This window comes from Dreissena polymorpha, chromosome 1, assembly GCF_020536995.1.
Source record: "Dreissena polymorpha isolate Duluth1 chromosome 1, UMN_Dpol_1.0, whole genome shotgun sequence".
NCBI lineage: Eukaryota > Metazoa > Mollusca > Bivalvia > Myida > Dreissenidae > Dreissena > Dreissena polymorpha.
In genome coordinates, this window is record NC_068355.1 from 157,709,333 (window position 1) to 157,724,698 (window position 15,366).

Here is a 15,366-nt window from a genome sequence, read left to right on the forward strand (position 1 = left end):
ACAGCACGTCTTTCACAAACAATAACAATACAATAGAAATATCATAAACCGCAACAAGTAGAAATCCTCCCCCAAATACGGGCTGGTTTCGGATCTAATTTCTCGCCGACCCTGAGAGCATTGACTTTCGGATAATTAATGAACTTATCTGATGAAACTGTATAGGCGTTTGAAATTGGCAACAATTTTAGCTCATTACGTATTGAAATCAAAGTTTTTAAATTACTTAGCAACCTGAAACGGTTATAATAAAAATTCGAAATTGAGAATACTCATTTCAGTTCTGATTTCGCTCCCGAAAGGTTGAAAACTTTAGTTGAAACTTTAAGCCGTCATCATGGCCACAGGCGCAGGTTCAGTTGACTTGATTAACAGAGATCCGAATGGTATCAACGGGCATCTGCAGGTCAGTTGTCGACAGCGTTTTTTAGGTCATAATTTCATTAAACAAAGCTATATAAATATACGTTGTACTTTTTTCCACTTTGTCTTGTAATAAATATAGAACTTTCTCCAGGGCAAATTAAAACCTTTTTGTTTCATACATACTAGTGATTGCATAGATAAACGAGTTGTCCTTTACTATATTTTATAATTTTATTTATTCAATTTTCTTGTTTACGGTTCCTTGGTTTGATTTTTTTTAATATTTCATACAGGATCGGGTGTTCATAAGACACTGTTTTAGCTTGTAAACTCTGTATATTGCATACGCATGTTACGTTAATCAAAACTACTTGCATAACCATGTTTATTAAATACACATGAAACTTACTTACTTTTTTACTCACCTACTTACTTGACTTCAGCGAATTCAGTGAAGAAAAACAAACTATACATTTGTATTGTAAAACATTTTTCGAACAAAAGTTGCGAATCTCTTTATTAAAATTCACATCATCTTGTGTAGGTTGCATTCGAAGATGTCCTCGGCGAGCCGGAAGGAATTCGCTCCATCGACTGCGTGTGGAAAATGGCGTTCACCTGTTTTGAATGCTGGAAGGGTCTTTGCTACAAGCTCGCCACCCTCTTGTGTGGTTGCTGTATCGCTGCTTGCTGGGGCGTAGATTTCGCCACGATCAGTTTTGTCCCATATCTGGTACTACACACCATGCCTTCGCTGGTGCAGCATCGAGTGCGGGATGTGCCAGAAGTTCTATGCCGTGTGCATCAACTGCTGCTGCGAACCCATGTGCGCCCTCTTGGGCAAATGCGTCGGCAGAGTCAAGACCGGTTAATATGTGGACCTTACTTCTCCTGGAATATTTTCCAATTATCCAATCGCATTTAAACTGTGATAATTGTAAGGTATATTTTGTTTTGTTTTAACATCCCGTATGCCGAATGGTTATGTTTTGACATAGTACTATTTGCGTTAAAAAAACTAAGTACTATTTGCGTAAACTATAAAAAATATGTTGGATAATTCGTTCATAACAGCAAATGCATGTTTTCTTTCTGATATTTATTTTTATAAAAAAATATGTTTATTTCGTGTTGTTATATTGTTTTTTTTTCGTATGTGTATTAGATGCGATATTATTATCTAGATCTAAATAAATTAATATTCGTTCCGTGTGCAACTTGTTCCCTCTTAAATACCTTGAGCACAAATCGGATAGTAATTGGATTTCGCAAGGCACAATCATATATATATATATATGATGGAAGGTTGTGTCGAATTTTTATGTACGCAGAGATTCGTAGACCACTCGTTCATTGGTTGTTGTATAATTCAAACCAAGTTAACAATCGGCTCACAATAAAAACACATAGATGAATGTACAATTTGTAGCACACTTTGATCGAAAAAAAAATGTTAGTAATGTAAGAAGCCCGCATGTGGACATAGTTCTGTGAGAACAGGACTTGATGCAGTTACGTAAATTGTGGCTCCATATTAACCTGTGTTGTCAACATAGGATCATCAGGGGCAATTCTTTCAGCATAAATGGGAGTTTTGGGAAAAAACATACTTCTTGTAAGCGAAACATTTCAGAAAAGCGGAAAGTGACGTCACTGATTAGCCTGTTAGGAATTGACCGGCTACTCTATGACGAAACTTTCCGCACATGCATTAGGCCCAATTTTCACAAAACGCGGCCAATAAAATGCTTCAAATGTGTGCATACTCAACAAATAACACCTTAAATTTCTGCGCGAAAATCCGAATGGAGGTGGTTTAGCTACGTGTAGGCTTTTTAGGCTCGGGTCTACAACCTTTTCTTAAAGACAAAAATGTGTCCCAATATTCAAAGAAAACCGCGTGATTTGTGGCTGGAGCGATATCATTTAAACAATTACTCTTTTTTTAAATTCGATGCATTATAAAAACGCAGAAATATCCTCATCTCAATGGAATTGCTCGAGTTGCTGTAATTGAATGCTGCAAAACAACGATAGTTCGGAGATATCGTACAACGAACTACGACTTTCAACTGTTGATTCAATGTCTCGTAATAAATGAGAGGGTCAAAATTTTGCTAATTATTTAAACTAAACAATACCGATAAAACTATGATCGTAAAGTCAGCGGCCCATAGCCTAGGTACTTCTTGCGGCGTGATTTCAGCGGCCCCGCAGTCTAGCAGCCCCTGTCGGTGTGAGTTCATCGGCCTAGCAGTCAGCAGTCTGACGGCGTGAATGCGTGGGCTTAGCAGCCTAGCAGTCAGTTTTCTCTGAATGCGGCTTAAGCATTCTTTAATTAAAGCAAATTAAATGTGTTGATGAACAAATTGACAGAAACACATGGATACATACTGAGCGGCACCTTTGAATGTAATTTCTCGTTTTGTTTGTTGTATTTTGTCGTATCTGTCGTCCGATGTACATTTACAAATAACCGCTCAGTGCGATACTTCCAATAATAAAGAATATGGAGAACATTTTAGAAATCAAATTTTGTTAAAAATCACTTGAAACTAGCCATATAAGGAAGACTTTAAGCATAAGGGTGACGTTGTACGCTGCTATGCAAAAATAAAAGAAAATCAAATTACGAAATTACATTTATTTTTGCGCATATTACCGATTCAGCTGTGTTTAGGTTAAAATTTTCAAACAAACACAATTTTAATAAAATCTAAAACATTTACTTTAACTGTGAGCCAAACCCACAGCTGAATCAGGGACGACACTTTCCGCTGTGATGATATGTTTTTTTTTTATCCTTTCCGCTTTTATGACAGTTTTCGTTTAAATGAAGTCCCTTCTTAGCAAAAAATCCAATTTAGGTGTAAAGTTTTCGTGCCTGATTAGCCTGTGCGGACTGCACAGGCTAATCTGGCACGACACTTTAGCGCACATGCATTATGCCCAGTTTTCTTAGAACGCGACTCAAATAATGAGCATCGCTCTGGTAAATCGGGCTTCAAGCATGTGTGTAAAGTGGCGTCCAAAGTTGTCCTTGTAGTCCACACAGGCTTATCAGGGAAGACACTTTCCACCAAAACAAGATTTTAGCTAAGAATAGGTCTCCTTAAAACAAGTTCTATTCGGACTTTGATATACAAATAACCCAAATTGCGAATTTTTTTTTCAGAAATCCCTAACAGAAAGCATTTGCTAATTTTTTCGGTGAAATTTGCTATTCTGCGATAAACGGACAGCAATTTTCATCAACTTACAAACATTCACTTGAAAAATGTAATTTAATTTTATTATATGCGCGGCTGACATCAGTTAAATATTAATATGCATCTCTGAAATCAAAAGCGTCATTTAAATACATCGCATTATACATGTATTTACATTTGATACAACAGCTTTTGAAAAATAGCCTTGAAAATGTATATGTATATTAAAACAGGGTGGAGGATCACGTGACTTTATGGGAACCGGTACGAGGTGCTTTTTTCGAATAACTTTTTAAAACTATTAATCTTAGGAATTTCAACTAGTACATAAAGACAAATTGTTATGCTGCTTATGGCAGTGTTTAATACATCAGAATTACTTTATTTAATAGCATGTGTTCTTGTTCAACAATTCTATGTGTACTGCATTCATTTATTCTTTATGATTCACGCAGCGTGAAATTTTGTCACCGATTTCAGAGATTTTCAAGGATTTATTCTTATAACTTATGATATCGGCACAAACTGCAAAAAAACTTTCTTGTATGCATAAAAGATTTTTAAAATTAATAGCAATAACTTGAGATATTTGCAAAAATAAAGTTCTTAACGGTGTGTTACATTTTGTCCAGCCCGTGTGGAAACCTCTTAAAACTTGATTCTGCAGCCTGACACAGGCGCGTCCATGGAAGCGAAGCAATGCATGACAAGATGATGAAAATTTGACAGCAAATGCGTTTTAATAGAATCAGACAGTCGGAATGATTTGTTCCTCATTCACATATTCGGTTGCGTTTGTTTTATTATCTATGCACACTGACTTCATGTTTGGATATGTCTTTTTAAGAACTAATCTAACGAGTTTAATGCAGTTTAATACATGAAGTAACTCTCGAATATTATCACATCCAGTGTATAAATCCACAATCACTCACAGATATATGTGTTACTTTAAATGTATCGAAAATATCTGTTGACAAAAATATCTGCAAACAAATAATAAACAGACAAACGCTAAATGGCTTTATTAAAAATAATTCACGTGAGCATAATTTTATTGTTATGTTTAGTATTTAATATTTGATAAGTTTGGATTTTCATTAGCTCTATTAGTCACTGCGATGTATATGTAAAAAAAGTATGGTCTCAATTAAATATGGCTTTATCAAATAACAATAGAACAGAAAATAATCAAAACAAAGATTGCAATCAAAGTCTGAGGTTCATGCCAAGAATGATAGTTGACCGCAATGTTAGGCTTTCGAAATCTTGATCTTGCTCAGCATTAGACCACACGATTCGCAGATCGGCCCGAGGCAGCAGTCGACGCAGATGTACAAGCACTTCCTCAGGGGGACACACTCAATCTCGCAGATCTTCATGCAGGGCGTGATGAGCCAGACGTGTTGGTAGGCGACGCATGCCATTACATGGCCCAGATGAATGGCCATGCAGATGCCGGTGAAGAGGGTGGCCAGCTTGTAGCAGATATCGCGGCACAAGTTGAAGCACTTGAAGGAGAGAGACCACACGCAGCCGATGGAGCGGACGCCTTCCGGTTCTCCCAGAATGTCCTCGAATTCAGCCTGGATAAACAATGAGATATGAGGTCAAGGGCACGTTCAACAGAACCCATCTGAGAACAAATAATGATGCGGTAGCAATTATTGGGAGCAATCGGCTGTTTTAAAAAGCTTAGTTGAGCCCCCCTCAAGATAAAACTGTAAATAATAGGCTTAATTGTTGTTTATAAAAATAGTTAGAAGGCTAGTCAGTACAATAATGCACATCCGTCCTTAGAAGGCTAGTCAGTACAACAATGCACATCCGTTCTTAGAGGGCTAGTAAGTACAACAAAGCACCTCCGTCCTTAGAGGGCTAGTCAGTACAACAATGCACCTCCGTCCTTAGAGGGCTAGTCAGTACATCAATGCACCTCCGTCCTTAGAGGGCTAGTCAGTTCATCTATGCACCTCCGTCCTTAGAGGGCTAGTCAGTACATCAATGCACCTCCGTCCTTAGATGGCTAGTCAGTACAACAATGCACCTCCGTCCATAGAGGGCTAGTCAGTACAACAATGCTCCTCCGTCCATAGAGGGCTAGTCAGTTCATCTATGCACCTCCGTCCTTAGAGGGCTAGTCAGTACATCAATGCCCCTCCGTCCTTAGAGGGCTAGTCAGTTCATCTATGCACCTCCGTCCTTAGAGGGCTAGTCAGTACATCAATGCCCCTCCGTCCTAAGAGGGCTAGTCAGTACAGCAATGCACATCCGTCCTTAGAAGGCTAGTCAGTACATCTATGCACATCCGTTCTTAGAGGGCTAGTCAGTACAACAAAGCACCTCCGTCCTTAGATGGCTAGTCGGTACATCAATGCACATCCGTCCTTAGAGGGCTAGTCAGTACAACAATACACATCCGTCCTTAGAGGTCTAGTCAGTACATCAATGCACCTCCGTCCTTAGAGGTCTAGTCAGTACATCTATGCATCTCCGTCCTTAGAACCCATCTGAGAACAAATAATGATGCGGTAGCAATTATTGGGAGCAATCGGCTGTTTTAAAAAGCTTAGTTGAGCCCCCCCCCCCCCCCCCCTCAAGATAAAACTGTAAATAATAGGCGTAATTGTTGTTTATAAAAATAGTTAGAAGGCTAGTCAGTACAATAATGCACATCCGTCCTTAGAAGGCTAGTCAGTACAACAATGCACATCCGTTCTTAGAGGGCTAGTAAGTACAACAAAGCACCTCCGTCCTTAGAGGGCTAGTCAGTACAACAATGCACCTCCGTCCTTAGAGGGCTAGTCAGTACATCAATGCACCTCCGTCCTTAGAGGGCTAGTCAGTTCATCTATGCACCTCCGTCCTAAGAGGGCTAGTCAGTACATCAATGCACCTCCGTCCTTAGATGGCTAGTCAGTACAACAATGCACCTCCGTCCATAGAGGGCTAGTCAGTACAACAATGCTCCTCCGTCCATAGAGGGCTAGTCAGTTCATCTATGCACCTCCGTCCTTAGAGGGCTAGTCAGTACATCAATGCCCCTCCGTCCTTAGAGGGCTAGTCAGTTCATCTATGCACCTCCGTCCTTAGAGGGCTAGTCAGTACATCAATGCCCCTCCGTCCTAAGAGGGCTAGTCAGTACAGCAATGCACCTCCGTCCTTAGAAGGCTAGTCAGTACATCTATGCACATCCGTTCTTAGAGGGCTAGTCAGTACAACAAAGCACCTCCGTCCTTAGATGGCTAGTCGGTACATCAATGCACATCCGTCCTTAGAGGGCTAGTCAGTACAACAATGCACATCCGTCCTTAGAGGTCTAGTCAGTACATCAATGCACCTCCGTCCTTAGAGGTCTAGTCAGTACAACAATGCACCTCCGTCCTTAGAAGGCTAGTCAGTACATCTATGCATCTCCGTCCTTAGAAGGCTAGTCAGTACATCAATGCACCTCCGTCCTTAGAGGGCTAGTCAGTAAAACAATGCACCTCCGTCCTTAGAAGGCTAGTCAGTAGAACAATGCACATCCGTCCTTAGAAGGCTAGTTAGTACATCAATGCACCTCCGTCTTTATAGAGCTAGTCAGTACAATAATGCACCTCCGTCCTAAGAGGGCTAGTCAGTACAACAATGCACATCCGTCCTTAGAAGGATAGTCAGTACAACAATGCACATCCGTCCTTAGAGGGCTAGTCAGTACAATAATGCACCTCCGTCCTTAGAAGGATAGTCAGTACAACAATGCACCTCCGTCCTTAGAAGTCTAGTCAGTACAACAATGCATCTCCGTCCTTAGAAGGCTAGTCAGTACAACAATGCACCTGCGTCCTAAGAGGGCTAGTCAGTACAATAATGCACCTCCGTCCTTAGAAGGATAGTCAGTACAACAATGCACCTCCGTCCTTAGAAGGCTAGTCAGTACAACAATGCACCTCCGTCCTAAGAGGGCTAGTCAGTACAACAATGCACCTCCGTCCTTAGAAGGATAGTCAGTACAACAATGCACCTCCGTCCTTAGAAGGCTAGTCAGTACAACAATGCACCTGCGTCCTAAGAGGGCTAGTAAGTACAATAATGCACCTCCGTCCTTAGAAGGCTAGTCAGTACAACAATGCACCTCCGTCCTTAGAGGGCTAGTCAGTACAACAATGCACCTGCGTCCTAAGAGGGCTAGTCAGTACAACAATGCACCTCCGTCCTTAGAAGGCTAGTCAGTACAACAATGCACTTCCTTCCAACTAAAGCATCTAGTTGAGTCACTGTGCATGTTTACATTCCATCCATGTTAAATACTCTGCTGCCTTGCGTTCGGAAAATCGTGTCTTATGCTTTAAATGGTGTGTGTTCATAAGTTGGATTGAAAACATTTATATTTACGTAAAAAAATCACACCCGACATTCAATGTGAAATTATAATAATCAAGACATGTCCGATAAATATACAAAATCGTCAATATATAATCGTTTAAAATATTATTATTATTGAATTTCCATGTGACCTTGACCTGTGATGTTTAGATTTCAAAATGATACATTCAACCCAACCTAAAGTCAAAACATCATTAAAATCTAAACGCTTGTGACGTTAACCGTATATTGCGTTGAAAGATTTGTTACACCCCCCTGTGATATTGACCTCTGATGTTTATCTCCACACGCCCCTGTGATATTGACCTCTGATATTTATCTCCACACCCCCTGTGATATTGACCTCTGATGTTTATCACCACACCCCCCTGTGATATTGACCTCTGATGTTTATCTCCAGTTGGAAAGGCTTCTTCCTTTGTAGCAGAATAACAAACACATGGGGGGGGGGCGTTGCTCTGTCAAAGAGGGTTTAATGTATATGCGTAAAGTGTCGTCCCAGATAAGCGTGTGCAGTCCGCAAATGCTGATCAGGGACGACACTTTGCGCTGGTATGATATTTTTCGTATTAAGAAAGTCCATTCTTAGCAAAACAATCATTTAGGGCGGAAAGTGTAGTCCCTGATTAGCATGTGCAGACCTGCATAGGCTAATCTTGGACGACACTTTACGCACATGCATTAAACCCCATTTTCACAGAGCTCGGCTCAAATTACTGAGGATCAGCCAAGTTCAAAGAGATTTCTAGATATCATGCGGAAACCAATTAGTCGATGGGAAATGTGTTTTCGTCATTATTCTGTAGATAACCTGCACAAGGAAAATGTTATTTGGCGATTTTTTCCTCAAATATCGCCCATGGGTGCAAACAGGTACCATGTCACCAATTGGGCGATATACAAGCTCTCATGACATCGGGCACCTGTGATCACTTATAGGTGAATGCAATTCTCGTTTGTTTCGCTTAACCAGCATTTTGTTTCGCTTAGCCAGCATATACATTTAGATTCATGTGGTTTAAGCGTTCTCCGTGTATTGATCGGATACGAATCCCTGTGACCTTCACTGTTGAGGGGTGACATCGAAGTCAATAGTCAGCTTTCTTTCATCCTAATTAGCCAGATGAGTGTAAGTCACAGTGTTTTTATGCAAGAGCGCGGGAAAAAATGTCTTGATACAAGTCCCTGTGAAATTTAACTTTGACCTGTTGATCGACCGACCGACCGACGGACAAAAAGTATTAAATATTTCTCGATCGTTTACAAATAAAAACATCAATATCTTGTGTTGAGCATTTTAACAAATGTTGAGTGCACGTGCAAATGTGTTGGTGCCCAAACAGATAAATGATAAGACGATATAACAATGAAACCGAGGATTATTGCAACAAGAGGCACGGTTTACGAATTCTGAGCATGTTTTTGGAAAATTAATCGAGGTTGCAGCCACAAAATAGTCAGCGACTTTCTACAAGGACTTCCACTCGCAACTGCATAGCCAAGAAAACAGAAAGAACTCGTAAATAAATATACTGTATAACACATATATGCAAGTCACAGATAAAGACATAGTAAATGTATTTAAATTCAATACCTTATACGTGTATTGGAAACAACAATGTCCAGTTCATACATTTATTATATTTCGATTGTTAAAATTATCAGCAAGAAGATTGCAGCTTTCTCTTAAGATGGAGTTCACAATATCAAACAAGCACTTCTCTAACAACGTAAGTCTCTACATTCATGAAATCATTACAAGAACAAACTAAGCCGTTCAAGGCTAACAATTCGTCCATTCCATAAAACCAAATGGTTACTTAATATGATTGATTTTAATGTTGTTCCAGTACATTCCGCAAGCGTCACAGAGCGGCGCGAGGCAGCATTGGAGGAAGATGGTCCAGCATTTCTGGGAGGGCGAGCACTGTATGGCGCACAGGCGGAGGCAAGGGGTGTCATACCAGACCTGCCTAAAAACTTCGAAGGCAAACACGATTCCCCAATTGCAAGCGATAAAACAGCCGCAGAAGAGGGTGATGAGCTTGTACCAGAATCCCTGACAGCCGCTGAAGCAGTTGTAGGCGAGTGCCCAGACACAGTCGATGGAGTGGGTGCCATCAGGTTCCGCAAATACATCATCGAAAGCGGACTGCGTGAAAATAAATACATAAATATTAGTTCGCATGTTTTGCTTACATTATATAATGAAAAATGCAACCGTGTTATTTATTATTGGCATATGAAATAATATATATCAATATGAGAAATTCCGTTTTTGTAGTGAAATTAAATCGACGCACTCGATACTCTAAAATGTACGATAAAACAATCATATACAACATAAAATAAACTTTAAATAATAGCTTGGATTGATGGTCTCTTAATTACATGCATTTTTTTGTATTTTATGATTACTTGATATTTGTATTGTTCTTAAAAAAATAGAATAGAAAGCTCCAGCAACGTTACTAAGTTCATACAAATGAAATGCATCAAAATAAAGGAAGAAATGCTCTGATATACCTTTAGATGGTTGTTGATGTTGTTCGGATCTCGGTTTACCATATCAAGTGTATGCGCCATGGCTGCTGCTGAGACGATGCAACCACACAGTCGAGTTCAAAATGCGACGTAAAACCTAAGACGATTCGTTGTTTTATACATAATAAATATACAACAGGGCTGATGGGATATTAATTATTGTGTTAATTAACAATGGCTTAGCTGATTGCTTTGAAGACACGCATCGTCTTTTGAATTGGTCAAACAAAGAAGACAGCGAACCATCGAACAATGTCCTGGGTAAGGATATCAGATAAATTTGATCTAAGATAGCTGTATTGAATTGTTATATGCAACATACTTTATAATATACAAAATAAGCAAAATTCAATTCAAAATAAACGAACAAGCGAATACGCATAGATTCGCGTGTTCGTTTATTTAGAATTCCCTTTGCTTATTTATTTATCGGGTTTCGAAATATGTGATACCTTATGTCATAGTAATGCTAAGAGCAGATATTTGCGTGAGGTGAACAAAACAGACAAAAACAAAACTGAACTGAACCTAATAGAAACGAGTCCAACGTTACGCGAACAACTAACCCAACGAGCATAACTCATTGGCCTTACAATGCGAAACATCCAAAATGTAGAACAAAAGATTCAAATATGAATCCGAATAAAAGAACATCATATTTTTAAAAGATAAGGAATTTACGCTAATATATGGATTGTTATGTTAGTTTAGCAATCCAATACTCCAACACTATAATTGCATACTCAAGAGTAATAATTTTAATGCATTTTAGCACAAAACGTAATAGATTATCTAATTGCTTTATTATTTAATAGGACATAAATTAGGTAAACGGTATACTCGATGGAATATGACGTTTAAAATGTATATAAAGAGGGGTTTTCTGTATACATGAATTATGGTACTTTTAAATGCTATTATCAATATAGAAAGGTTTTTACGAAAATTGTGATGCACTTGTGATGCGTAAAATGTTTTATAAAAAAAATCATATTTATAATGTTTACATTTACGATCGATGGTTTGAATTTCACTCATGAAAGAATATGAGAATAATGATTTAGCAAATAACTTAAGGGGAACTTGTCGAGTGTAAAAAATACTGATATTGAATTTCTGACAAGGTTGGATTCTTCAATTTATGACATTCCTTTAAATCCGGTGTTAATTGTATTGTAGACATTGCTGGAGTTTAATGCAAACACTATAATCAATAACTACCGACAATGTACGGAGCGGATCAATGTATGAAGCCTTTAAACAAGTTAAATCGGGCGAAACGGCCATGAAAGGCAGCGGTAAATATTTGCACAGTCGCCATGAAACGAATGGTTATTGACCCACATTAAGTCAATATCTGCTCCAACATGTACAAACCAATTGTACATATCTATAAATGTTGAAATATCTGTTGAAGAGATGATCGATACCGTTTGCTATAAACAAATTTTATAAAGTTTAAAGGAATATTTAGGGACAATGTCCTTCGCTAATTCAAATTTTAGGGCTCTCATCCATCTTTATGCAAACGTCCATTTTTCCACATAGCTCGCTGGGCATCTACAAACACGGAACTTTAGAACGAACTTGAATCATGACAAGGGGGCTTTGCAACACCAAATTACTCTGGGTTCCGAGGAAATATTGTTTGGTTTGTTTAGACCATCAGTTTCGCGCGGTGATTGATCGCAAACTCAAGGATTTAGAAAAAATATTGTACCTATAACATAAGACCCAAAATCGATAAATTTCCAAAAATTCCCATGAGTGATACCGCCGCCCCACCTGAAGGAGAAAATGTGCATTTATTTTACCACGATTGTAATGTGTGCTTATATTAAAACCAATGAGCTTTTAAAAAAATGTCTTTGACATGTGTGTCTAATGCCAAAGTTATTAAACGACATGTAGAACTTCCATAGACATTTTAATATAAAATGCACCCTCCCGTAAGGTTTTCTTTTCGTACAAACAGTTGAAGGTCCGAAAATGTCGGTTTGAATCGTCAAATTCACGACTGATGTAGTCTGGCCTGAGTGCTTGATTAGGGCTTTGTTGAATCGTTCGGTAGATCAATATTGATGTATAACAGCCTATGTATAAACATGTATATTAACATGAAACGAATACGTTAATGTAGGCAAAAATTCCAACGTGAGAAGGTATTGATTGTGACGGGCTTTGCTGTGGATACGGGTGGGTATGTGTATTAGCAACGCCCTCACCTGGTCTGGTTTTATGACAATTAGCGTATTTATAGACTGGTTTACAATGAGTTGCGGTATTGGTTTCATTGATCTATCCTTCAATAATTTAATCCGTTAAAGCAGCTTTCTCAATTCTTGTGCAATAGTTGTCGACTCTCAAGACTCTAAATTATGAAATATTTTGTGACGCAATATTGTATTGGCTTTTAACTAATCCGCATAAACTTGACCAAAGCAGGGAACTGACCAAAGACGGGAAATAGTAGCTATAACAGTTGCGGTCGTCTCGAGATTGCCATTTAATTTTCCATGATACTAATACATAATACCGGTAACCAATGGTCGCTAAGATTAAATTATTATCCAAAATTACAAAACATGTGCATGATTTGTTTCCTAGATTGGACTGAAGCGAGAAGGCCACGTGTGAACCGCGCCATGCAAAATGGATCTTATGTCATATGCGACCAGCGTTGCTCCAGACCAGCCTGCGCATCTGCACAGTCTGGTCAGAAGCTACGCATTCCGCAATATTGCCATGCAAATGAGTCTTGTTCTGAGAAAACTGGGCATAATGCATTGATGAATTGATGTTGAAAATTTGCGAAAGATATGTGTTTAAAAGTCCCATAATCGGTCAATGTATCAGAACGATTGTTTATCTACTTCTCTACTGGTATGCCACATGCAAATGTGCATTCCAGTTAAGCTAAACATCCGATGTCTTATCTAAGTACTTTTACCATGATGCATTCTTAATATATGCGTTTTATTTACCCGAAATCGTTTCGATATTAGACACGTACTCCCACAAAAATCTGTCCTTATCGACCTTTGTCTCTTATTCAGTACCTAATGTGCGCTATTATATATTTTAATTGCATGAAATTTCAACGGAATGTATTCGTTGCTGATGTTTGTGGGAAAACAACGTGCATCATCAGTGCTAAGTATTGCCGCTGTAATAAATGAGTGCATCAGAGGTTAGTATGGCAGCGCGATTATCCAATATGGTCAAACGTTGGTGCGGTATGTGCGGCTGCTGGAACAGTCAGTGTGCGCCACATTACCTTTACGTGGCTGTTGAGGTCATTAGGGTCGCGCTGATCCAAGTTGGCCATCTTGTAGATTTCAAATAGTCCAACGACTTAAACGCAGTCAAAAAATAAACGTCTTCAACACTGGAAGCCGAATTCCGAAATGCCAAATTTATAAATTCTGATTGAAAGGAATTCTTTATTGGTTTGTTTTGCCTAGGAACAATTGTATTGTTTGTTTGTTTATTATGCGTAGACTAAAGAGGTCTGCTCAAGTGAAACGGCATTCATTTTTAGAAACAAAGGGCCCGACAATGTAGTTATATGGTATTTGTAATTAGAACACGCATGGTCAGGTAATAACACACATTTAATTGTTGGTGTCAATGATTTTCATTTTGTTATGTTATTTTAAATCGTATATATACGAGTTTGGCTAAAACCTGGATAATAAAAAGAATCAAACAATGTGCCGTCTTTATTATAATATTACATTAAACACGCATGATGTGCACTTGTCTCTATATTGTATGGCGGACACGTTATGTTTAATCACAGGTCCGACCGATGTTGCTAAATTAGCAAAGAGGCTTTATAAGGACATTTGCGGTATTGGGTCTGTTGCTGAAAATTGTTTCAGGTTCGATTCCCTGGTGTATCACACAATCGGAAGTCTCCTGGATCGGAGAACGTGTGCACATAGATGTGTTATAATTAATTCATGATTCAACCACGATCAAACGCGTGTTATTGTCAGCGATAAGTTTCCAAGCATTCTGAGAGAATGACAACAAAAGCCTCGTCATTATTTTGAAATCTATTATAAATGCATGTGCGTCATGTGTCGCCTCAAAGTAGCCTGTGAAGTCCGTACATTCCACTCAGGGACGATACTTTATTCTTTATGGAATTTCGCTTAAAGAAAGTCTCCTCTAACCGAAAAAAATAAATGTACCGGTATGCGGAAATATTCGTCCCTGGTAAGCAAATCTGGTTCGACACTTTACGTACATGCATCTAGACCAGATTTCCCACAACGAGGCTCACATATAAACATTCTTAAGTTCAATATACTCTAACTCTATTGTACAATGCAATGAATGTTGCGTTTTAAACTATCGTTATCAATCAGTAGTTTATATTAATATTTCATTCCAGTTTTCAAGCTCAGATGTCAGCTGGGCTGTTGAACTTGAGTAAACCCATTTTGCCTAGCGTCTAGAAAAGGGGCCATGGCAAACAGCGGAGACCAAGATGAGACGCCGCATGATGCGGCGTCTCATCAGGGTCTGCGCTGTTTGCTTAAATGAATTTCTGTAATAAATATTCTTAATATAGAAATAAATATACTAGACATCCCTTATTTTGGAAATAAATTGATCCATTTAGAAGAATGGGAGAGTCCACTAAGCATAAATGGGTTAAGTCTAATGCAAAGCTTGACGTTAGTCAGTAATTTTCTAACATGAGCTGTAGCTCTTAATTTGAAACAGGTTCGAATGTAACAACGATTGTTTTCACTTATTTTAAAGACACCTAATAGTGCAATCTACGACCGTAAAAATTGGGCAATAACAAGAAATACACGTAAGAAGTCCATAAATAGAAATAAAACACGTAACATCCCGGACCGGG

At 38.7% G+C, this 15,366-nt stretch overlaps 2 protein-coding genes and 1 pseudogene across 3 annotated transcripts in view; 1 reads left to right on the forward strand and 2 right to left on the reverse strand.

Moving 5' to 3' along the window:
* The first annotated feature begins 281 nt into the window (after nt 1-281).
* On the forward strand, nt 282-1,378 carry LOC127857818 (caveolin-1-like; annotated as a pseudogene).
* A 3,207-nt stretch (nt 1,379-4,585) lies between these two features.
* The window catches only part of LOC127857669 (ankyrin repeat, SAM and basic leucine zipper domain-containing protein 1-like), a 57,295-nt gene continuing 46,514 nt past the window's right edge, over nt 4,586-15,366 (reverse strand). The window contains exon 12 of the mRNA XM_052394261.1: nt 4,586-5,161. Coding sequence (XP_052250221.1) covers nt 4,829-5,161 — 333 coding nt within the window. The 3' untranslated portion in view covers nt 4,586-4,828. The remainder of the gene's footprint in view (nt 5,162-15,366) is intronic.
* On the reverse strand, nt 9,565-13,830 carry LOC127857808 (caveolin-1-like). 2 transcript variants are annotated; one of them, XM_052394486.1, is made up of 2 exons: nt 13,765-13,830; nt 9,565-10,095 (listed from the first exon to the last, which is right to left on the reverse strand). In XM_052394486.1, the coding sequence occupies exons 1-2, from the start codon at nt 13,813-13,815 to the stop codon at nt 9,760-9,762; spliced, it is 387 nt and encodes a 128-aa protein (XP_052250446.1). In that variant the 5' UTR covers nt 13,816-13,830; the 3' UTR covers nt 9,565-9,759. The 2 variants fall into 2 exon arrangements, with proteins under 2 accessions (XP_052250446.1, XP_052250439.1); XM_052394479.1 differs by lacking the exon at nt 13,765-13,830 and adding an exon at nt 10,470-10,601.